The 26,160-nt window shown below is 36.9% G+C and overlaps 2 protein-coding genes and 1 pseudogene across 4 annotated transcripts; 2 read left to right on the forward strand and 1 right to left on the reverse strand.

Moving 5' to 3' along the window:
- Positions 1–1,774: 1,774 nt before the first annotated feature.
- On the forward strand, positions 1,775–13,564 carry LOC101741982 (gonadal protein gdl). Of its 2 annotated transcripts, none has more exons than XM_004931901.2 (4): positions 1,775–2,168; positions 2,273–2,433; positions 3,165–3,298; positions 9,632–9,834. In XM_004931901.2, exons 1-4 carry the CDS (start codon positions 2,077–2,079, stop codon positions 9,776–9,778), a joined length of 534 nt encoding a protein of 177 aa, XP_004931958.1. In that variant the 5' UTR covers positions 1,775–2,076; the 3' UTR covers positions 9,779–9,834. The 2 variants fall into 2 exon arrangements, with proteins under 2 accessions (XP_004931958.1, XP_021207462.1); XM_021351787.3 differs by lacking the exon at positions 9,632–9,834 and adding an exon at positions 13,472–13,564 and having other exon boundaries at positions 1,791–2,168.
- On the reverse strand, positions 10,802–26,160 carry LOC101741736 (1-acyl-sn-glycerol-3-phosphate acyltransferase gamma). Of its 2 annotated transcripts, XR_005246056.2 has the most exons (9): positions 25,931–26,090; positions 24,396–24,615; positions 24,145–24,317; positions 19,999–20,160; positions 16,384–16,584; positions 15,019–15,156; positions 13,844–14,063; positions 13,397–13,534; positions 10,802–12,294 (listed from the first exon to the last, which is right to left on the reverse strand). XR_005246056.2 is itself a non-coding variant. In XM_004931899.5 (8 exons), the coding sequence occupies exons 2-8, from the start codon at positions 24,574–24,576 to the stop codon at positions 13,458–13,460; spliced, it is 1,152 nt and encodes a 383-aa protein (XP_004931956.1). In that variant the 5' UTR covers positions 24,577–24,615; positions 25,931–26,160; the 3' UTR covers positions 10,802–13,457. The 2 variants fall into 2 exon arrangements, 1 of the variants encoding a protein (XP_004931956.1); XM_004931899.5 differs by having other exon boundaries at positions 10,802–13,534; positions 25,931–26,160.
- Positions 24,609–25,296, forward strand: LOC119630230 (uncharacterized; annotated as a pseudogene).

The following is a 26,160-nucleotide window of genomic DNA, read 5'->3' on the forward strand; positions in this document are numbered from 1 at the left end:
TGTCCATACACTTATTGTAATAAAAAAGATAGCACTAACATTAACATGCATGCGTGTCCTAGTTTGGTATTAGGAAATTTTATAAATATTTTTTGTTTAGATGCGTGAACGAGCTCATAGCCCATCTGGTGTTAAGTGGTTACTGGAACCCATAGACATCTACAACGTAAATGTGCCAACCACCTTGATATATAAGTTCTAAGGTCTCAAGTATAGTTACAACGGCTTTTTTTTCTTTTTCGGGCGGGGGCCGAACCTTCTACGAGGTCTCCGCGCCTAGGGGGCGCGCGGGGTACGATCTGCAGGTCTTAAGAGCAGATCACGGGCCCAAGGATTTTAGGGCCCACACACTAAAGGACTCCCCTGCACTCTTACACCCGACGTCCGATCTCCGTCCGGTGTCAGAGCTCGGTCAGAGTAGGGGGGTTCCCGCGGTCAACACTACAACCAGACACGCGGCGCTACCCCGAGGACGCCCGACCGACGGGTCGTCGAGGCGATAGTCGACGACCTACGACGCCGGTCTCCACGGTACGGCGGCCCTACCAGGCCGCCTAGGCGATGCCGCTGGTGTTCCGGGATATCCCGCTGGGCCAGAACCAGCCTGCCGGGTCGGAACGCGATACACCGCCGACCGGGTTGCTCTTCCACAGTATGTTCGGCGACCACAGCTACGACGAAAATGCGGTCCGCATCGCAGTCCGCAGCCGCCGACGCGTCGTCCCGTCCTACTGGTGCCAGCGCGCTAGAGTGACGGTAGCGTGCGGCGCAGCCTCAACCCCCTTGGGTCGCCCCGTGACTATCACCGGGAGGAGACTGCCCCCCCATAGGGGCCGGAGCTGGACAAACGCCCTCCTCCGACCCTCGGCTCGGCGGCGGCGGCACGGCACCGAGAGGGAAGAAGAGCTCTCCCTCTCCCGTTCCGCCGCCTCCTTCTGCGAGATGGTGGACTCGCAGAAGTCGAGCATCGCCTGCCAATAGTTACAACGGCTGCCCCAACCTTCAAACCGAAACGCATTACAGCTTCACGGCAAAAATAGGCAGGGTGATGGTACCTACCCGCGCGGACTCACTTAAGGTTCTACCACCGTTAATTACGCAAACTATAATTTTACGGGTTTGATTTTTATTACACGATGTTATTCCTTCACCGTGGAAGCCAATCGTGAACATTTCTTGAGTACGTATTTCATTAGAAAAATTGGTACCCGCCTGGGATCCGAACACTGGTGCACCGCTCGATACGAATGCACCAGACGTCTTGTCCTTTAGGCTACGATGACGTCTAATTAAAACTTTATTAAACCATTTGCAACCCAACAGGCTGATATTTTGGAAGAGGCTACTGGAACAAGTGGAGCAGGTCTCTGATTTCACCTGTTACATACCATCTCTAATCAGGATGATATTTTCTGCATTATGCCATAAAAAAAATATGTAAGGGATTTTATGACCTGGTAGCTAAGACTTTTAGTTCAAGTCTTATTCTAATTTTAATAAAAACTTTTAAAAACATGATATTAAGAAATGAAATGAAGTTGATTAATGTGAAACATAGCATGAAACGAGATGATATGGGATGAAATATAATCTCAGTAAAATGGTGGTCATTTACTGTGCTAATGTCTCAAATTAACTATCTTCAGTTCATTTCATTCCACATTATCATTTTTCATAAAAATTAGATTAAAAATTAAAATAAAACTTACCTAAAGTTCTTAGTTACCAAGTCATAAAATCCCTTAAAAAAAAGATTATTATTTATTTATACTTTAGACCATAGATTATACACTTAATATATTTGCTTTAGACAGAAGTGAACATAACTTAAGTGTTCTTTCTAAATAATTATTAAAGTGTATTCATATTAGGTGTATTAACATTTAACAATGAGATAATCTTAACAGAGAATTAAGTCATTTGATTATTATTATTTTGAACTTGTATTTATTATGGGTTATAATTTCTCACTGAATGCACTGAATCGCTTCGACAATTAATAAGTAATGTTCGAATTGCCTGTCAAAAGGATCTTTTATCAAATACAATAATTGTTTTTTTATATTATCTTCAAATATGGAATTACAAGAGCCTACCCCGGAAGCTTTACAAAGAAAATTATATTTCTTATTAGAACAGTTACAAGATATGGCCAGAGAACTGCCTCCGTGAGTTTCTCAAAACTTAAGTAATTAGTTTTACTCTCTTCTCGTCAAGCAGGCAGGTACTATTATATCTTAATGTACAATTTATGTACATTTTTGATTTCTAGTAAATATCAAATGCGGGTACCAATTGAACTCTTATCAGGATTAGCTAACTGTCTACTGAATGACACAATTTTCGAAATAGTCAAAGGCCTAATGGAGATTCAACATGTCACAGAGAAACATTTATTCCAACAAAGACTGCAAGTTATTAATAAGCATACATGTAAGTAATTTAAACAGTGAAGCAACCTAAAGATAATTTTGCTTTTGTGATATAAATATGTTAACTGAAAAAAAAATCTTAAAAAATGTGCTGTTAAAAAGGTATTCAAAACTAGGTTGAGAAGTAATACAATTTAGGACATAATAAAAATAGTTTTTAATACCATTAAAGCTTCCGAATAAAACATGATATTGTAGTCAATTACATTAGTAATTTAATGAAATAAATTAATCTAATCAATATTTTCTCTTTCTTTTCAAATAAAAAAATAAGATGTATACTATATAAACTACTTTTATTTTAATTTTATTTTCATTTTGATTCACTGCAATATCCAAGAGTTAATTAGAAATTTATAAACTGAGATACAGTTTGATTTTTGGATATTTTGACTAGTTGCCTGTGGTCATCTTTCTTGCCTGCCTTGCCTTCAGCTAACAGGTTGATGTATCAATTATAGTGCTACACTATTGTATTTGTTTACTGTTTCTCAATTTTAATTGTGTTTTGTGCATTAAAGTATACTCTCTCTCTCTCTCTCTCTCTCTCTCTCTCTCTCTCTCTCTCTCTCTCTCTCTCTCTGTCTCTATATTGCATAACTGTAATTGTAATCAATTGTATTGATTGCAACACATGTATTGAAAGTTAGTAAAAATAATGTGTGAATATTTTTTCCTCATTCAAGCAATATATTATGAAATCTGTTAACCAAAACTAAATTACCTTTACAGTAGAAATACAAAAAATGATAAATAATACAACTGATCCACAACAGCAAGACTTACAAAAGGCCTTACTATTATCAAGGCATAAAGAGGAGATGAAACAAACTGATATGAAATTAATTATGCAACTTGATCAGAAGGTAATGCGCCTATGATTTTTTTTGTATTTGCAAACATAGACAGGACGAGAATTTAAGTTGAAATGTCCATAATCTAACATCCTGTGCATGCGAATGAATATCTTGTGGCTTATAGAAATGAACTGTGTGAACTCAAAAATTATTCACATTATTATAAACTTACAAGAAACTTTGAACAATACAATAAGAGTAAGTTTCAATGCGGTTGATTGGGGACGCTCGGAGGGTGTTTGATGGTTAGCACATGCGAACGATTTTTCCTTTTAATTTTTAATTGTTTGTATTTTTGGTTATATTTTTTGCTGCCTATATCTATCTGTGTTTGTTCTTCTTGTTGTAATTGTCAAATTTTGTGTGAAGTCATAAGGTAAGTTTTCATTTATTTAATCTCGCATAGTCAATGCGGGCCGATCATGGAGGTTGACGATCGACCCCCTGGCCGTCCCCCAGATCCTAGTTTAACCTGGAACGATGAGGGACAACATCCTCAGGGTGATTTTACATACTCACCAGTCCTTACTGTACCATTAACTAGTTTCGAGTCGATTGAAGCACATCATCGTAAGCGAGCTCTCGAAACCAACAATGATAATGATCTTGCTTTGTCTACTTCCAAACAACAACGACCGTTAGCACCTAATAAGTATAGCCGCGAACGCTATTCTGCGAGGGATGTGGCTCCATTTTTGGTCCATGTTACTCGTACAGAATCTGACCCGAAATCGGGAACTACCCTCCACCCCATTAAGTTTGGACAGATGATGATCAAACTTAATATTAAAAATGTTCTTCCTGATGGAGTCAAAAAAATAGGTCGGAATAGGATTGCTGTCCAGTTTAAATCTCCAGAGGATGCAAACTCATTTTTGGCCAACAAAGAATTGTTAGAAAATGGATACTCCTCATTAATCCCGACTTATAATATCACTAGGATGGGTATTATTAAGGGTGTGCCTAATGACTGGTCAGAAGAAGAGATAGCTTTAAATATTAAGACACCATCTGGTTGTGGCGGAATACTGAAGGTGAGATGCATTAATCACAAAGTTATTACTGATGGGGTACCAGAATGGAAACCTACTTCCTCTGTGGTTCTTACATTTGATGGTCAGACCCTCCCAAAACGTGTCTTTTGCTGCTTCAATTCCCTCCCTGTAGATATATATTATTTCCCTACTGTACAATGCTTTGGATGCTGTAAATTCGGTCATACAAAAACTCAATGTCGCTCAAAGCCCCGCTGTTTCCGCTGTGGTGATGAACACTTTGGTGAGAACTGCACTAAAGAGGACCCAACTTGCTTTTATTGCTCTGGACCTCACTGTGCTAATAGCAAGCAATGCCCTGAATACCAGAGACAAAAAAATATTAAAGTTGCTATGGCCCAGAACAACATCTCATATGCAGAAGCATCCAAAACATTCCCTACTGTGTCAAAGTCCTTTGCTGATGTTTCAGCATCAGTCCCTCCCACAACTCATATTATTCCTTCAGCCCCCTCGTCCTTACGTTTCCATCCTCAGACTTCCTCTTCCTCCTACAGAAAAACGATCCTCCAGAAGCCTAAAAGTCATGCCCCTCACGTCCCGGGCTATGATCAAAGAACCCATAGAGCTATTACTAATTCCTACTCTTTTTCTCCCTCTACTAATGGCTGCGCTCTCAGTAAAAATTCTTCTCCTTCTGAAGATATTCCCTCTAGTGAAATCTTCTCTCTAATTAAACTACTAGCTTCTCTTTTAACTAAAATTAACCTACCTGACCACGTTGCCAATGACATAATTGACACTATTTTTTCCCACCATAATGGATCTAAATCTCTTGCAGTGGAATGCCAGGAGCGCCCTCCCAAAAAAACATGACTTTCTCCATTTAATCAATTTATATAATCCCGCAATCTTTGCAATTTCTGAGACGTGGCTCTTGCCACATCTCCCATTTCACATCCCAGGTTATAGCACCTACCGTGATGACCGTGATGACGGGTATGGTGGTGCTGCTATACTGGTCAACAATGTCTTCCCTTCTTCTTCTCTTTCTCTTCCTCCTCATGGAGCCGAGATTAATGCCATTGGTGTTAACATCATTGGTATTAATTTTATCTCCATTTATTTCCCTCCTTCTGTCCCTATATGTATTCCTTTCCTAAGAAATTTATGTATTTTATTGAACCCAATTATTCTTATGGGAGATTTTAATTGTCATCACTTCTTGTGGGGATCTGACCATTGTGACGCTTCAGGTACATATTTGGCAGAGCTAATAGATGAAATAGGGTTATACGTCCTTAACGATGGATCAGCCACTAGACTCCCTAGACCGGGTCAAAGCAGAAGCTGTGTGGACCTAACACTGTGTTCATCCACTCTAGTAAATTCCCTAGACTGGAAACGTCTTAATTTAACATACGGTAGTGATCATTACCCTATTTGTTCTACCTTTTCCAATAGGTCTCTCCCCAGCAAAAATAGAACTCCCTTATTGCAGTATCGCATTACTGACGCCAGGTGGGACATTTACCAACAGAATCTAGATAAAAGAATCCTTTCCTTTCCCCAAATCTCTTTTGACAATTTGGATGCTTGTTTGAGTTTGTATTCAGATTCCATTTCAGCTGCTGCAGATCTGAGTATTCCCTTGAAAAATTCAGCTTTGGGAAAATTATCTTCTCCTCCCTGGTGGGACAGAGAATGCACAGACCTTATTAAATCCCGGAAAGAAGCTGAATTTAATTACATCAAGAATATGACCCTCTCCAACCTTCGGGAATTTAACAGAATAGTGGCTAAATCCAAGCGCACATTCAAGAAAAAAAAGTATGAGAGTTGGAAAAAATTTTGTTCCTCTCTTTCACCTTCATCCCCGTCTTCCCTAGTCTGGCAAAATTATAAAAAATTTAGACGCGGATGCTTCCCTCAAAATTCTCCCAATATCTCACGGAGCATCGCCCTACAATTCATTAACAGATTGGCTCCTGCCTATGCTCCTCTTGTTGATGAATGTCCCTCATTGGCAATTAATATGCTCGCTGTTGATCCTTTAGACGAACCTTTCTCCATAAATGAGCTAAATTCTGTACTTAAATATGTCCAGGACTCATCTCCTGGCTTAGATGGCTTTCCCTACTCGTTTTACAAAATGTCTGGTCAACATAGTCGTCAGTTCCTTCTAAATTTAATAAATACATGTTTTAATTTTGGTTATATCCCTGACGCTTGGAAATCTCAATTAATCATCCCTATTCTGAAGCCAGGCAAATCTCCTGATAATCCTGATCACTACCGTCCTATTGCACTCTCCCCTGTAATTGGTAAGATCCTTGAACATTTAATTAAAAATAGGTTGGAGTGGTATGTGGAAAGTAAGGGAATGATAGCAGACTCTCAGTTTGGATTCCGAAAGGGGTTCAGTACCTTAGATAGCATCGGCACCTTTATTTCTGATACGCGAATTGCCTTCAGTGAAAACCAGTCGGTTGTGGCCTGTTTCCTAGACATTTCATCTGCATACGACAATGTTCTTCTTTCCGTGCTCAGAAGTAAATTACGTGAGCTGAGTGTTCCGGTAAAGATACAACGTTGCATATGTAATTTTCTGGCAGGCCGTACTGTTAGCGTACACATCCCTGGTGATCTTGTCCACACATCCAGGCTGCTCTGGAGGGGTCTCCCCCAGGGTTCGGTGTTGAGTCCCTTGCTGTACAACATTTATACATCTGATTTACATAGGTCACTCAACATCGGATGCCATATTTTACAATATGCAGATGACCTGTGCATATATACAGCTGTCCCATCCATAGTTGACGCTGGCATATCCATGCAAATATCCCTCAATTCTCTGAATCATTGGCTTTCTGCTCATGGACTCCAATTGTCAGCCTCTAAGAGCTCTGTTGTGGTTTTCTCTCGTAAACGAGTTATACCAGATGTACATCTAGAAATTGAAGGATCTCCCATCAAGGTCGAAGATAATGTGAAATTTCTCGGCGTCGTCTTGGACTCTAGACTATCCGGTATCGCACATTTTAATTACACAATTAGTAAATGTGAGAGAAATATTAATATGTTGCGGGCTCTTGCGGGTGTTTGGTGGGGTGCCCATCCTATCACATTAAAACTCATTTATAATGCTACAATAAGAAGTTTATTGGATTATGGCTCTTTCTTATTAGACCCTTGCAACAAAACAGCATTAGCAAAATTGGATGCCATTCATTCAAAGTCTCTCCGCATTATATTGGGTTGTATGAAGTCCAGCCCAAGCAATGCCCTGCAGGTGGAGAGTGCCGACCCACCTCTTATCCTTCGCAGGCAGTATCTTGCAGATAGGTTTATAATTAAAGCATACTTCCATAAAAACCATATGATACTGCCAAAACTCATCCACCTAGATAGATTATATGGGAACGTAGATTACTGGAAGTATAAGGATCCCCCTCTTATTTTGAATTCTTTTAGGAAGATCCGTATGATTGAGGAAAGAACTCATGTCCAGCAGTGTAATAGATTCCCCATGTATGACTCTCCAATTGAAGTTTTAAGCTTCATACCAAATTATATTGCGTCCATTGACTTGGACAAGGAAACTGTTGAGGCCAATACACAATTCTTGTCCATAGTTGAGTCCAGGTGGCGAGATTATCACAGGTTTTTTACTGATGCTTCGAAACTTTCATCTCATAGTGGGACGGGTGTCTCAGTTTATTACCAAAATTCCAACATTTTCCTTCAATTCCGGTGCCCTCCGGAAACATCTGTGTTTTCTGGGGAATGCATTGGTATTTTAGAAGCCTGTCAGTTTGTTTTTTCCCATAGCACTATTACAAGGGCAGTTATTTTTTCAGACTCTGGAAGTGCCCTGGACGCTATCGTCAAAAACCCTTTCAGGGATAAACTCCACAGTTCAATAATCTCTGAAATTAAAAATTGTTTGTTTTCATGCTCGAAAAAGCAGATCGACATTATCTTGGTATGGATTCCTGGCCACTCTGGCATCAGAGGTAATGAGATTGCTGATTCATTGGCCAAAGCTGCAATCTCCAGCAGCCTAGCCGACCTAAAACATCACTCTGTCCAAACTTATGATTTACTCCATCTTGCTAAGTCTAATTTAAGTAAGTCATGGCAAGCCTACTGGACAGAGTCCAGTAAGACGAAGGGAGGCTTATATGCTTCAATCCAACCCACCGTTCCTACAAAACCATGGTTTTTTAAATTCAAAAAGATTTCCAAACCTGTTATATCTGTGCTCTGTAGAGTTCGTTTAGGTCATTGCTGTTCTCCGGTATTTCTACATAAAATTAGAATACGTGACAATTCGTTGTGTGAATGTGGTTTGGACGACGGCAGTATAGATCACATTTTCCTCAATTGTCGCTTGAACAACTCACTCATATGGGACCAAGTTATTAGCGAACTGAAAATTCAACGGCCGGTAAATGTCCGTCACCTCCTCTCACTATTCCCAGACTCCCGTATTATAAATGCTTTTATTAAGTTTATAACTACTAACTCTATAAAATTATAATTATATGTAGTGCATTATTCTCTGTACATAATCTTTATTATAATATGTAAGTTTATAGTAACATTAATTTTGTGTTAGTCCCAGGCAACATTATTATTTCCAAAATGGGATACTTTTCATAATAAAAAGTGTATTTAAATAGCTCGACAATGTTCCATGTGTAGCCATAACACGACACTGGCAGAAATTGCTGAAAGTAGCAGCAGATTGCCATTATATAAAAAAAAAAAAAAAAAAGTGTTAATGCAATTAGTAGTAAGTTTAATAGAATACTAGACCTAATAGAATAGAATACTAGAAATAACTTCAGAATATCAGTCACTTTACTAAATTATTAATTATTTATGCAAAAACAATATTTTATTTCAAAACTTGTAAAGTTAAATGGAGGATAAACAGAGCCTTAAAAAAAGAAACTGAATTTTCAAAAACCGAGCTGAAGACTTTTTCCATAGAATGTGGTAAGTTGTTGATTTTTTATAGGCTACTTCCAGGCATCATCGTGAAGAAAAAGCATGCCCAACTACAGTTTTATGAAGAATTTTATTATTTGCTGCACAAACATATTTTTAACTAAAATAGCATCAAGAATCTCCATCACACTGAGGTCGCCACATTTTAAAGTACTGAAAATACAAAAATGAGCCCTTATTAAGAACTCGTTTGAGTGAAAAAAATATTCATACAAATTATAATTACTCTTTTCACTCATAATTCTATAATGCAATGCAGCTTATATTTTATTACTCAATGAGAAAGGTCTACAATCTGCATCACAATTAATATTCTTTGAAACACTTTCAGGTAAGTGATCAGCAAGTAACACTAGAAAAGGCCGGTGTCCCTGGATTTTTTGTAACAAACAAACCCATAGAAATTAAAGTGCAGATGTATTTACTCGATTTTATTTTAAGACTTAGTAAGATGGATGTGCCACACAGTGTTTGTTAAGTAGAAGTTTATATATTCAAATGTACAAACAAAGTAAAAGTTATCTCTGATGAAAACACTTGTTTAATTAAAAGATCTAACGCAAATGCATTTCGTTTTGAAAAGTACAGCCATAGTAATAAAGTTGAGGTGTTTCTGCTTGGTGTCTGTGGGCTTAGGTAGCTACTCGTAACATCAAATGGGTCGTAATAATAATAATAAAAATACAAAGTGTAAGAATTTGGACCTGTAAATTACAATTGTAATTAGAGATGCAAGATAGTAAATTTGCGCTATGCAGACGATACGATGCGTCTGGTGATCGGCATAATAATATGGAAGAACTACTTGTCAAAAGTACGCAGTAAGCGCATAAGTCAAGTGTTCGGATTGAGACTTAATCGCAGTAAGACCAAAAACTGGTGGTAGAACCTCTTGTGAGTCCGCACGGGTAGGTACCACCACCCCGCCTAGTTCTGCCGTGAAGCAGTAATGCGCTTCGGTTTGAAGAGCAGGGCAGCCGTTGCATTATTACAAGTAAGACCTTAGAACTCATGTCTCAAGGTGGGTAACGGCATTTACGTTGTTAATGTCTATGGGCTCTGGTAACCGCTCAACACCAGGTGGCCTGTGAGCTCGTCCGCTTAACAAAGCAAAAAAAAAGAGCTCACGACTCATGACGATTACTGTATATCAGAACATAGCCTTCACTGCAACCCCGCACACCTCAGTCTGTTCAATAATGCTATATTTATACTATTTCCACTTCCTACAATAGCGCTATTTTGGAGAAGTCTTCGAGCTCTAACTTACTGTTTAAAAGTGGAGACTTTTCCAAAGGGCCACTTTATACAAGATGGTACTCCTTATTTCTATCCTCCATGGTTTTCAGTCTTACATTATTCAAATTATGATAAGTTAACTTATCTTACGAAATATTTTTTTTGGTTCTAAAGAAATATATTGTCTTTTAACATCTAGAGAAATATATGTCTTAACACGGCAAAATCGTGTGAACTGGACACCATAAGTAAAACCCGATAGTTACAAAAACACCAGTTTATTACAATAAATAACATGACATACAGCTTTTTTAAATTACACTTTCATCGAAGAAATTACTAACACAGAAAACGCCTCATTTTGTACACGAAAACAATACAAATTAAACAATTGAACACTAATAGGTATTCCTCAACCTGGGAAGTATAAAGTCGGATACCTTAAATACCAATTTTATAACTGAATACCTATTTAAAATTTGAATAGGTTACCTAGACGAAAATTATACGATATTTTTTTAACAATTCGTCTAAAAACATGCTTTAGAAATTTGGCCTTGAAAAGAAGTCTAAAAACAAGGGTACCTATATGTGACATTTGCAAAAAGTAATTCCGGCAGATTACGCCTTTCAAGTTGTTAATTTATTTAAGTGCTCAGTACAGACACATCTGCAGAAAACACAGCGCTGAAGGTTCGTCTAAATACATTCTGGGATTTCTAGAATAACTCCGACACAAATTACGTGACATATTGCCGAATCATTGTTTACTGCATTTTTCTCCTCAGCAGCTCAAACATGCAGCTTTTGTTGCGAGACAACAGTGAACAAAACGTGATTTCGATTAGAGCGTGGGTCAAAGTAGCTTTTCAATTTTTTTATCTTCAGTGCCACGAATTGACATTGTTCAGCCATAAATTTAAAACATTCGAATTTTACTGAACTTTGTCTCTTTCACATGCATATAAAAAAGCGAGTGAATTAAACAAACCCCTTCGAAAATCGATTTTGGAATTCGACCTCAAAGGAAACACGTTTGGAAACGCGTAATACCCTAAAATTTAAAGATACATATTTGTAATATGTAAAGAAATCATATTAAATAATAAATGTTATTTCAATGTATTCCTGTTCATTTCTATGTCTCCTAAGTAATATGTGTTCTCACCTCTGAGGTGAGTTATGTGTGCAACATGGGAGCAAAGTTTGTTGCATCTCGTGCTGTTGAGTCCCTCCCTTCGCTCAGGACTTAAAATCAGCACTCGAAACAAAAAACAATTTTGCTCTCTTGTTGCACAAATAACTATTCTATATCATGCGGTGCGTGAAGCGCGAAAATACACGTCGTCGAATTCCAACTGATCGGCTTTGTTAGTTTGTAATACTAATCGAATACTACAATCGATAATCGATTCGACCCGTACCCGTACTGATACACTATATATTTACTTTGGGCACAAAAATGTTGCTGTTAAAATAGTAGTGAATGTAACTTTATCAGCATCAATTTTACTAGAGGGAAAATTTATTGTTTAAATTTGAGTTTTATATTTTTGCTTTCTCTTTTATCCGAAAATTTTCTTAACCGTGAAAAATAGTACTTCACCTATCATAGTACTTACCGACAAATTAATTATGAATTGTTTATAATAATAGTTAACACATCACATATAATCTTAGGCTAAAAATTCGAATAAAAAAATGTGCGTGTCAGCTTCTTTACGCGACTGGAGTTTACTCTTCAATTGTGATTGCCTAAAATAGGAAAAGAGGGTAAATAATTGTATTCCTAATAATACTGAAAGCATGCATTTAATTTATTTTAATTTTTTATCGTTTCGTTAAAATATACATAAATCATCTTACATAAATTATACACATACATAAAAAAATGCCGCCATCTATTGTCAGGTACGCATATTGCTATGGTAAGAATGGATATTTAATTTCCAAATATTTTGCTTAGACAGCGCCCACGAAATTAATTTGACGTGTTAACTAAGATTTACATAATAAAAAGAAAATACTAATCTAATATATTAAAATTAACAATTATTTAGGTAATTTATTAAATCACTGCTATCTATGTCAAAATTTTGGTACACCAACTCTATGCAATAAAATAGAAACGTCAAGTTGAAATTATACTATCTTATGGATCTTGGCTTATTGAATATTATACAGTTTAATATTCAGCTATGGGACAATATATTTTTTTTTACTTTAATGAAAAATATTATGCTTTTTATTTGGTCGTGGAGGATTGGGGAGAATGGGCTTTAAATTAAATCAATCCTTAAAAAGTAAACTCCAATCAATAAAAAAAACCGTTACAATTCTATATGTTATTTGACAAAGTAAATAATACTCCGTAGCCTCTTGTATACGTAAAACTATTAATTCAAAATTTTATATGAACTTCTACAAAATTACAGTCGCAATATAAAAAGATAATTCCCTAAATAAATATAAAACGTCACGGCTCGTACGGTACGGTAGTTCTGTTTCTCGAAACTATATCGATAATCAAAATAACATTATAGAAAATAAAGTATTCTAAAACATTTTATATACATTTATGAAAGTCAGTTTTCAGTAAATTAGCTAAAAATTCACATTTTTAAACTATCCAGGTATATCTTGGGACAAGTTGCATAGTTTGTGCGGTTAAAAATCATGGTCGACATTTAGTTTCGATTCAGCTATCGATTTCATTACATATTTAAAAACACACATTGAACGTTTTGAACGAACAATAAATTGCACACAACTATAATAAAACAATTATTTTTCTATTTTGCTTACACAGAAAAAAGAAAAAATTTAAAATAAAATTTAATAAACTACATATACTAACTTAAAGTTTTGTTAGATGTTTTACATATTAATATGTAATTAATTAAAATATATTAATTGCGTTATTTCTTTTCAGTTCCGTATGAAGATCCTTGGCTTATCTTTGACATTCCAATAGATTTTTGTAAGAGAACGAAAACTGAAAACATAAAATAAATATTAATATTCATTTCGCTTTTTACTTTCATTTTATATATACCATAATGGACAGGTTACAGAACCTGTGTCTGGGGTCATTCTACATATTTTCTATGGGCTCCGATAACCTCTTAAAATCAAAGGCCTATGAGATTGTTTTCCAATAAAAAATATTTAACTAGAACTTTACGAAATGCTATTATAGTTTTTTTAGAGAGGCTTAAGGAATCATAAATAGTACTGAACCAGCCCATGTTGGTAGGAGATTGATTATTGATAATAATAAGCGGTAGTCCATAATAATACTTACATGCGGCAAATATGATGCAACCAATTGAGAAATACAAAAGCTTTCCGCTTAACAGAAGACCGAGTAAATAGTACAGCATCGGAGTTAGTGTGATCACCACCCAGCCAAGAGTGTTCAACAGTGAGTATATCCGCGGACGCGACGTGAAAGCCTCAACTCTCTCCACACCAGATTGTAAGAAGAAATCTCCAGTATTCAAGAATGAGTCTTGCATTTTATCCTGTGTAATTATTTTGTTTTAATAATATAACATGTGTTTTATATAAATAAATAATAGATTTACACATATGTCAATGTAAAGATATCAGCATAGTAGAAAAGTATACAGTTGTTCAACAAACAGATTTTTCACGGATGTCTGTATAAAGTATTCGTAACATCGGAAATTATAAAATGACAAAATAAACGGGAGATTAAACCATAAAAGCAGTTTTAATACGAAACAGTTAAGCACGGTTTTCTTCTTGTTTTTTTTGACCCGATTTTAATTTAATTTCATTTTATGCAATCCATAAAATGAATCTAAATCTTGAGGTGTTGATTGATTCTGTAGAATTTTGATAATTGGGCGAACACTAGTACTAAATTTGTATGTAATGTATGTAAATTTTGTATACACGTTTGTCCGGAGTTCTTAAACCATTCATCTGATTTTGATGAAACTGCATAGTTGTTAGCACTCTAGAGCAGTGTTTCCTAGCCTTTTTTGTACCATGCCCCACTCACTGTAACATTTCTAAAATTTTTATCCACCCCATACATAAGTTTTAACATTAAAAAATTGATTGGTTCACTTAAGAAACATAAATGATAGGCTTTAGGAAGAAATCACTATGGAATTGTTATCAAAGTACAGTAATATTTCAAAACATATAATAAAAAACTGAAATTTAAAATAATTTTAATACAGATTTTCTATATTAATTTAGTGCGATTGCCCCCCATAATTATCAAATTGCCCCCTTGTGGGGCGTGGGCCCCACATTGGGAAACACCGCTCTAGATGGTTCCGGTCATAGTACCATAAAGCTAGCTAAGTGGCGCTAGAGTTTCAAGAAATCAATGTTTTGATACAACTAGCTAGCGGAACGTGACTGGGTTTCACTAGTTTTACTATAAATGGCATTAGATTACAAACGATCATATGTAATTATTTTCGTTGAAATTCAATATACCTTTGTGACGAAAAGATCGTGCATCCACTTGGTTGCTTCGGCTTCATCCTCCGGTATATTCTCAACCGGTATCCGCTCAATGTACATGTGTGCGTGTACTGGCTTCCCGTATAATAAACTTGTCAGTGTTGGCGGAGTCTGAAAATAGTAATCAATCATAATAAATATATCATATACAAAGAACAATTTAAGGTAGGTAGGTAGGTAGGTACATAAACTTTTTTTTTTTCAAAACTTCATTCGTTTAATTTAAATTTTAATAATTGAACTAGAAACTAATAGACCAGGGTAGAAGCCTTTAAAAATAATGAAAAGTGAAAGAAAATAATAGTAGGATGAAACCCATTAGAAAAGGAGGACAATATTATAAAAATGGAAGGAAAAATAATTTACGGGCGATCTGAGGTCGGGAAGGGGATGGGGGGGGGGGGTGGTTAAGGGTAAAAAACGGTTTTTCTCGATTTCCGGCAAAACTAAAAGTCCTATGGAAAAAAGTCAAATTGCTAAGTTGTAGGTGATAAAAAGATCTAAAACTTTTGTATTTACACTTTTTTCACATAACCTCAAAATTTATGTAAAAAATTAAAAAAACCAAGTTTTTGGTTTTTTATTTTTATCTTTTTCAAAAAAAAATCTTTTAACCGGAGTCCATAGACATCTACAACGTAAATGCCGCCACCCACTTTGAGACATGAGTTCTAAATCTGTTTTTATAATACAACAGCTGCACCACTCTTCAAAGCGAAACGCATAGTGAACATGTGATGAGTATGTATTTCATTATAAAAATTGGTAAACGGGATTCGAACATCGCTTAATACGAATGCACCGTGCGTTTTAATCGTTAGGCTAAAACGACTTCAAAATATATGTACTGTACTGTATTATACATTTAATAAATAAATGGGTACCAGACCCTGACATAGATGCTTATATACGTTTAAATGTATAGATAACTAGCGACCCGCCCTCGCTTCGCTTCGGAAACTGTAACTTATTATTGATTTCTCCACTATTTAATGGATGTTATTATACATATAGACCTTCCTCTTCAATCACTCTATCTATTAAAAAAACCGCATCAAAATCCGTTGCGTAGTTTTAAAGATTTAAGCATACATAGAGGTATAGGGACAGAGAAAGCGACTTTGTTTTATACTATGTAGTGATAAACACCCAGATAAAAAGCAAACAAACCTGTTTATCACACGAATGTTTGCCCAATGTGGGAATCGAACCCACGACCCTCGGACGCAACTACTACCTCAGAGGCGCTAACTAGTAACTACCGCACCACCGAGTCAGTCGAGTTATATTTAGCCAACTTTTTCTGTTTTCGTTTAGCCTATGACTTTATTTACTTACCTTACTCTCTTTTTCGAAAGCCAATTGAATATTATAAATAGCCGGTATCTTCCCTCTGAAGAACTGAAGGCTGGTCGTGAAGCCTCTAGTGCGCGGTGTTAGGTGGTGCTTGAGAATCGGCAAATTTTTCTCCTTCGCGAAATTAACAGACGCTTCGTGTTTCGTTTTCGTATATCTTGTACCTTCGGGTGTCAGTAATAGCTGAGGAAGACATGAAAAAATTGTATAACAGCATAATTATATCATAATGTTAAAATGTGTTGAAGTCGTCGCGGCCTAAAGGATAAGACGTCCGGTGCATTCGTATATAGCGATGCAACGGTGTTCGAATCTCGCAGGCGGGTACCCATTTTTCTAATGAAATACGTACTTAACAATTGTTCACGATTGACTTCCACGGTGAAGGAATAGCATCGTGCAATAAAAATCAAACCCGCAAAATTATAATTTGCGTAATTACTGGTGGTGGGACCTCTTGTGAGTCCGCACGAGTAGGTACCACCACCCCGCCTAATTCTGCCGTGAAGCAGTAATGCGTTTCGGTTTGAAGGGTGGGGCAGCCGTTGTAACTATACTTGAGACCTTAGAACTTATATCTCAAGGTGGGTGGCGCATTTAGGTTGTAGATGTCTATGGGTTCCAGTAACCACTTAACACCAGGTGGGCTGTGAGCTCGTCCACACAACTAGGCAATAAAAAAAATAAAAAAAAAGTGGTAGGTGTATTCATAACGAGTGTTAATGCCATGGTTCTATAGGAAACGATTGAAAACGAACAGATGACGCTATAAAGAAGCAATGTCGTGAAATAAAAACGAATCTTTTAAATTTAATATATCACAAGCTGCAGATTGAGATAGGCATCACACAAAATAAATAAAATTTCCACCTGATGCCTCAACACCCCAACACATGCAAGAATATTCTGTGAACGCGTATATTCAAATACACCATAAAAATAATAACGATCACCTAATTCGTGTGTTCATTAGGGACAGACTACTCGATATACCACGGAGACCTGGCTTGGTTCCGTGATTCCCTATCGAACTCTGTATCGTTAAAGATATCATTATTGTTACACGTGAAAATATTGATAATGAGCAGTCTCGTGATTAGAGTCGGAAAGTGTATATGCTGTTCCGCCAGGGGCAAAGTTCAAGTTTAAACATCGAAGCGATAAAGTATATTCGAGGCGAAATGTAAGTGCGGAAACGTATTGGGGTTTATAGTGGTGCGAATATTGAAATTAGAGCGTCAACAGTGCAGAAGCCGTCGTTTGCGACGAAAGGCTAGACGAGTAAATTAACCCATATACACAGCCCACTGAGTTTCTCGCCGGATCTTCTCAGTGAGTCGCGTTTCCGATCCGGTGGTATATTCGGCGAAGCACTACTCTTGCTAGGGCCCGTATTAGCATCACTCCGGTTTGAGCCCCGAGAGCTCACCTACACGCTAAGGTAAAGTTGAAGTCGTCGTGGCCTAAAGGATAAGACATTCGTGTTGAGCGATACACCGATTCTCGAATTTCAGGCGGGTACCAATTTTTCTAATAAAATACGTACTCAACAAATATTCACGATTGACTTCCACGGTGAAGGAATAACATCGTGTAATAAAAATCAAACCCGCAAAATTATAATTTGCGTAATTACTGGTGGTAGGACCTCATGTGAGTCCGCACGGGTAGGCACCACCACCCCGCCTATTTCTGCCGTGAAGCAGTAATGCGTTTCGGTTTGAAGGGTGGGGCAGCCGTTGTAACTATACTGAGACCTTAGAACTTATATACCAAGGTGGGTGGCACATTTGCGTTTTAAATGTCTATTTTTTTTTTTTTTTTTTCCTACCTAAGCTGATAGCCCTAGCGGCTATTTCAGCGTAACCCTAACTTTAGTAGGTGAGCTCACGGGGCTCAAACCTGACGATGTTGCTAACACGAACCCTAGCAAGAGTCGTGCTTCGCAGAATCTACCACCGGATCGGAAACGCGACCCACTGAGAAGATCCGGCGAGAAACTCAGTGGGCTGTGTCTGAGAGTTAATTTACTCGTCGAGCCCTTCGTCGCAAGCGACGGGTTCGACGAGAACGGTGACCGGTGCTTGAAGTACCTAAAAGCACCGTTAGTGGATCAGGAGGATCCGAGATGACGTGTTTAGGGCGACGTCGACTGCTTTCCATTCTGTCCGCAGGATCGGGAATGTAGTTACCGGCGGCCACGATGAGAGGGTTCTCGTGTCGTGCCGCTTTATCGAAGTGGCGCATGGACGCCGACTGCAGATACTTACTGATGGACTCTAAGTCCAGGTCGTCATGGAGGTCGACGTTCCTGACGAACCACGGGGCTCCGACGGCTATCCTGCAAAAACGGGATTGAATAATTTGAAAGGATTTTAAGTGTATGCGGGCCGCGTGAGCGAACACTACACTTGCATAGGTCATGACGGGGCGTATGCAAGTTTTGTAGAGTGTCACCTTATTTCTAAGGGACATTTTACTTCGCCTACATATCATCGGGTAGAGACGTCCTAGGATGAAGGCGGCACGATCGCGTACCGTCTTGATGTGGGGGCGGAATGTCATCCTACTGTCGAGGGTGACGCCTAAATATTTGACCTTCGGGGCCCACGGTATGGGCTGGTCGTACATCGTGATTGGGCGAACGGCGGGGGCGGGGGTGTTGACGCGCCTAGTCGGGAGAGGGATGCTCAGCGTGGTGTTCGGAGGGCGACCCCTTTTGAAGAGCACCGCTGTGCTTTTCGTGGGGTTAATGTCGATGCGCCACTTCCGGAACCACTGTCCCATGGTGGTAGCCGCGGTCTGAAGTCGTCGATGAAGCAACGCCTTCTTCCTACACGAGTAGTAGATGGCGGTGTCATCGGCGAAGAGCGCCAGATGGGTCTCCGGAGACCGGGGTATATCATTGATATACAAACTGAATAGTAACGGGGAGAGGGCGGAGCCTTGCGGGACTCCGGCTGTGACGTGACGGGGCCGGGAACGCGTTCCCTCGACTCGATATCGGAACGAACGGTTCGACAAGTAGTCTCGTATGATGAGCACGAGTCTGTCTGGCACTCCCATGTTATACAGTTTGTATATCAAACTAAATGTCTATGGGCTCCAGTAACCACTTAACACCAGGTGGGCGGTGAGCTCGTCCACCCATCTAAGCAATAAAAATAAATAAATAAATATCCTCTCAAGGCTATCAGCATAAGAAGGTTAAAAAAAAAGTGTTTTATAGCTTGTTAAATCCGACTGAGAACTCTTGATGAACCATGCGTTTCGATAAAATCACTGCACAGTTTTAACCGACGTCTCATCTCGTCACAATGTCCTTCAATGGACCGTTGATTGTGGAACATTTATTTATTAATTTAATCATGTTTCATTATAGCATCGAACGCAATTTTATCATTGCACGTTATCGAGCGTGGTCATCAGCAAGCGCAGTCGTGCTTACACGCAAAAATGTGCAATTAGCAACAACACCTTTATCAGTGGCACGCTGATAACACACATAAATCTCATTATACGTAGCAAATGAATTCAGATAACGTGTTACGTTCTAATGGAATGATATCGTCAATAAACGATAGGTCAATGACTCACCCAAACAGGATCCGGATAGTCGCAAAGTTCAGATATTTGCTTCTTGATAATTTCCTTATCTTTTTCAAAAGATCTTTCTAGAAATACGAATTCTGAAAATTTCCACATCCAGCCAATCGGGGGTAGATACTGAATTGATTTCTTAGCATAAGCTTTACAGTTCTAGAAACAAAACAAATGGAAAATTTCTTATTTTATTTCAATAAGTAGCTGTTTGTTGTTACATTCTCCTTCCTTACACATCCAATTGTTTATTTATTACTGTGAGGTAAATGAAAAATACATTTAATGTTAAGTTCTATATTTAGAACGAAGTCTGTAGATTTATTTTTCTCTGTGAAAATCTATACTTATTAATATTATAAAGAGGAAAAATTTGTTTGTTTGTTTGTATTGAATAGGCTCCGAAACTACTGAACCGATTTCAAAAATTCTTTCACTGTTTGGAAGCTACACTATTCCCAAGTGACATATGCTATAATCTTTTTTGAAAAAAATTTGGGATCTTTATTAAAACTCCAATAATGTAACCCATGGTGTAAAAAAATTACCTAAAATTTTCTTTATATCGCGTGCCCTACGAAAACTATTGATGCTAGAATAAAATAATGTACTACGACTTTGTAGAACACATTATTATTTACAAAAAGTGTCAGGACAGCACATGTCTAACTATTATAGTTATGCCGCAATAAGTGTTCTTTTATTTAAAAAATAAAACAACGTAAAATATCAATGAAACCTTTGTTGACCCGAGCGGTGCCGGAGCGGGCCGCTAGTAATATATAAGTACATATATACCACCAATTAAATACTAGCATCGCATAGCAAAATTATAATTTGCGTAATTACTGGTGGTATGACGCCTTGTGAGTCCGTACGGGTAGGTACCGTAAGCAGTAAATTTCACCGGTAAGAACTTTTGTATGACGGCAAAAAATATAAAATTTAGACGCCCTATTTATGTGCTTGATGTGCAAAATTTAAATAATCCTTTTTTTTATCCTGGGGATCAAAGTCAGAGTATTACGTCAAAGTAAACGAATTGTTTTATTGTCATTTTGTATGAACAAATGTGAATTTTCAAATGAAATTCGAAGTAAGTGTAAATAACATTGAAATATTTAATTACATAGATACAGGCCGAACTAATAAAAACGTGTTGAAATAATCACGCACTCTCGCATCTGAATCAAACGATATTAACATAATTATCATTCGATAAGAAACGGAACAATATAATCAATTAGTCCATTAGTTACCTAACCTTAGTTACATCTCTGTTTCTACTTTGAATCACCTCATGCGTAATCACATAAATTACACTTCAGTTTGTTGTTACGCAATGCAACTGAGGCTTCCATCTCATGGCCGATGTCGGTTTTCTACAAGGGAAACCTCTTAGTATCCCATAGGACCAATAGGACATAAGCCCGTCTATCATTTTTAAAGAAAACCAACAGCCTCAGGATTTTTTTTACTACAGGATTTAATTTAAGTTTATTTAAAACTAGGTGAGTCCCGCAATGTTACCCGCGGTTGTTGTAGTACCGCAGGTAAGGCCGCGGGGCGAAGCTAGTTTTCGCGTAAGTTACTCCTTATATCATCAGCTACCTATCAGTGAAAGTCTCTTCAAAATCGGTCCAGCCGTTCCAGAGATTAGCTGGAACAAACAGACAGACAGACAAAAATTGTAAAAATGTTTTTTTTTTAAACGTTATTGCGTAACCAATAGTTTACGAAACAAAAAAAGTCAATCAGCATTTAATAGAGTTTTAATATTGGCTTAAGCTCAAACACCTTCCGTTTTCGACGTAAGGATGACGCATGTCATATCTTGTAAAAACACACATACAAGTACAAGCACTTGCGGACACAAATGCAAGTATCGTCTTGATACTCAGCTATAGTATCCATACATATAAATAAAATTGGAGTGTCTGTTTGTAATATTGAAATAACCGCTTTTTCTACATAAATATAAATATATATATATGCGGTACATACACCAAAATAACATTTTTTACAATGTTTGTCTGTCTGTCTGTTTATTCCAGCGAATCTCTGGAACGGCTGGACCGATTTTGATGAGACTTTCACTGATACGTAGCTGATGATATAAGAAGTAACGTAGGCTACTTTTTATAGACTAGCTTTGCCCGGCGGCGTCACTCGCGGTACGACAACAACCGCGGGTAACGTCGCGAGACTCAGCTACCTATTAATAATAAAATTTAATGTTTCCGAAGCGAAGCGAGGGCGGGTCGCTAAATTAAATATGTTTACTTTCATTTTTATTGAAGTGACTCAAAGTAACTTGATATGTACGTTAACGTGTAATTTTCTCAAATTATTGAGCTATAAGACACAATAATCTTATTTACTTTGACGTTAAGGTACATACTAATGCCACAATATTATATTATTTAGCGGTCAAATTCATTATCAGTGATTACTGATTTGTCGTATCACGGCCATAGATAGTAGGGATAGGATAAATGACATTGATTAATAAGTTGCAAGAGATCGAAGTTACATATTAATACGCTTTTATTAGCTTCAGACGTATGTATGTTAGTATGTATGTTTGTAACGGAATCTATGAACATGATTTTGACCCTCTTCAAAACGTCGGATTAACTCGAAATTTGGTATACTTATTAAGGACCGATGAATGATGTCAATAGTTATAGATATTTTATGAACAGACATGAGTAGAAGGGTTGCTTTGATAATATCCTGAAAAGCACCCCACGCTTTTTTACAATGAAATCATTTTTTCTTACACTATTTTTAATTAAAATTTATCAAAATTTATTTTTTATTTTTTAGTTGGATTTTCTATAAAAGCGTATTTTGTTAGTTTTTTTAAACTATTATTTATTTTTAGATTATCAAATGTGAAATATTGGGATAGGACAGTTTCGTGAATATGCATAAAAATCTACAAATGTAATGTCCATTTCTTTACTAGTAACCGCAAAGGGTCCGTTAAACGCCATCGGCACTCATCATCAGATTAACAATACTATATTTATTATTGTATCGTCATCTGGATTACACATACTTGATTTTTATACTCGATTTTTTTAAATTGTAATATTAAATTACCGAAGCGAAGCGAAGCATGTAAAATTGTTTTCCAAGATTTATTTACCCAGTAAATTACAAGTAACAAGCGTGTATACTAAACTGAAAAAGTAACATATTGATGTATATTAAATTAGAAATTTTGCACTCATATTATATAGAAGATATATATATGTATTATATAAAATATATAGAAGATATCGATATCTTATCATAGAAAAATATTTAGAACTTGAACACTAACAAAAAGGGTAATTTTATTAAAGTTTTAGCTTCGATTTAATATTATCATTAATACAGTCAAAACCGTTTACTGCGACATCGTTTAATACAACATACCGGTTATAATAACCAAGAACAAAGGTCCCGGCTGAATGCCATATGACCGCCTTATTAAAAATATTGCTTTCTACGACATTGGTAATAACGACATACCTCATAAAACGACCACATTTGACTAATATTTTGGAGAATTAGATCTGTTAGAACGACCGGCTAAGCTGTATTGTAAACAATTTGAATAGGTATCCACATTTGTCTTCAATGGCTTTTAAAATCAGGAAAGAAAACAATAGGATTTAGTTTAGTGTAGGGTCTTTTCTAATTCTTAGAAACAAAACACGTGCGTGCGGTAGTCAAAGCCCACTTCTTCATATCTCTTCAGTTAGTTTGTTACTTATCTACACACAAGACGCACCAAAACTTTGTGGAGTTATTCGTCAAACTTTCAAAATTTCGCAAAGAAAAAAAAAACAAATTAATATTGAAGAAAAATCGCGTATTATGTAAATATATTTTTCCAATAATTCCCTATCGATTTGTTTGTACTTGCGCGATACACATTAAACATCACCGGTTGTTACGACTCTCGGTTTTTACGACTGAATATGAGCAGTCCCTTCGATGTCGTTATAACAGATTTTGACTGTATTTCTAGTGGACTATGAAGATTTGACTAGACACAATAAATTGTAAGCAAGGATTTTACGTAGAAGTAAAACTATTCTATGAAACAACCAAATTATTACTTAAATATTAAAATAAATAATAGCTTACGCCTAGAACGCCGATTCCATCACAGAATTGCCATCCCATCAACCAATCTATTTCATAACTGTGGTTCATAATTAAATATCCATGTTCTTTTCCATAAAACTTTTCGTATTCATCTTTTTTTACATATAACGACATGGTTGACCCAGCCCACCATTCTGCCATGAATACTAATTCTGAAAATATGAAAATCAATATATAAAACACAATAGAAAACAATAAGAATTCAATAACAAAATTTACAAAACACTCACGACTGTAAAATGAATATGAAAGATAATAATTTATTTGCCTATACAATTTTTTGTTGAACGGTTTAAGTCCAAAGTATAAAATCGCCTGTACAAAGTTCAACAGCAATCCAGATGTGAAATACGAAATAGCGAAACACAGATGCACGATCGTCGATTGCTTTAACATCTTCAGATTTATCATTTTGCTTCTTTTCGTAATTTACACTGGCAGTCATGAATCCTAAAAAAGATGAAAACCTTTATTATCAAAAAACATGGCGAGAAGTAAGTGGTGTCACCTGCGATAGGAGGATGCCCATTAAGCTCAAGGGTATGATCTATAAGACCATAATAAGGCCTGTTCTTATGTATGGCAGCGAAACATGGGCGGCAACCAAAAGGAACGTGCATACCATTCAAGTTGCTGAAATGAAAATGCTGAGGTGGATGTGCGGCGTGACTAGGCTCGATAAAATCCGCAACGAGTACGTGCGTGGAAGTCTAGGTGTACGGGACATCGCCGACAAGATGCAGGAGAGTAGGCTGAGATGATATGGTCACGTGAAAAGGAAGCCGCCTAACTACGTCGGAAATTTGGCACTACTGCTCAACCTCCCCGGTCGGAGACCTAGAGGTAGACCCAAGACAAGGTGGAGGGAGTAGTGCTGAAAGACAAGAGAGAATGCAATGTTGCTGACGAGGATGTCAAAGACAGAGCGAAGTGGAGGAGTAAAGTCAGGAAAGCTGACCCCAACACCATGTGGCTTATTATTGTGACAAATATGCTACTCTGGGTTTAAAATTTTATATCCCAGTAGATACACTGAACATTAACATTTTATAAAAAATTGACAATTATAAGAAGAGCTCAAGATAAGAAGGTTTATTATTACTCATGCCAATAAATACAATTCCTGCAATTAAACTTGTCCCTTTTATAAAATAAACTCTGGTGTTCTTTCAAATTTAAAAACAGTATCACACAGAGAATCCATATTAACAGTACCCGACAGGTATCAAACTTTGAAAATTGGCTAAATCTGAAAAAAGTTGTAACATTTACTCATTATCTTATCTTAGATTTAGTGAATTTATAGAAGACTTTCACAAATGTTCACATTAATTTGTTGTACGCATTGAACTGTACACTTGAAAATCTAAATCATTAACCTTCCTTATTAGTTAATGAACCATTATGACATGTGTGGTAAGAAGTGCCTTGCCAAAAACAGTTTAGATTAACAGCAATTAGTTGCGTAAAGTTTTCTCAACAGTTTACTTTTATGTAATAAACACAACATCATTATTAGCATGTTTATGAGTACAATACGTGTTTCCAACCTTAGTTTTTTTTTTTTAATATATTTCATTAACTTTTCATAAAATTTCCAATTTCCAATTATATTAAAACCTGTTAACTATTTTACCATTAACTGTAAAAGTTTCGGAAAAACTGAATACAAGTTGCATTGCGTTTTTAGAAAATTATATTATCTTGTCCTAAATTTTAGAATGGGATTGTCGAAAAAGTTTTTGCAATAGAATATTGAAATTACCTCGTATCCTAGGACCGTAAGCCAAGGATTTCCAATTGTCGATGTATTTGACTAATTATTCAAATGAAATTCTGAATTTAGACCGGAAAACCGAACTGACACCTAACTCATAATTAAACACAATTAAAATGAAAATCTTTTTTTTTTGTCTGCTTGCCCACTCGAATAGACAACGGGAATATAGATCATAAAGTAAGGCGTTGAAATTCTCTATCTATAAGAATAAATAG

This window comes from Bombyx mori, chromosome 22, assembly GCF_030269925.1.
Source record: "Bombyx mori chromosome 22, ASM3026992v2".
In the NCBI taxonomy this organism is placed as follows: domain Eukaryota; kingdom Metazoa; phylum Arthropoda; class Insecta; order Lepidoptera; family Bombycidae; genus Bombyx; species Bombyx mori.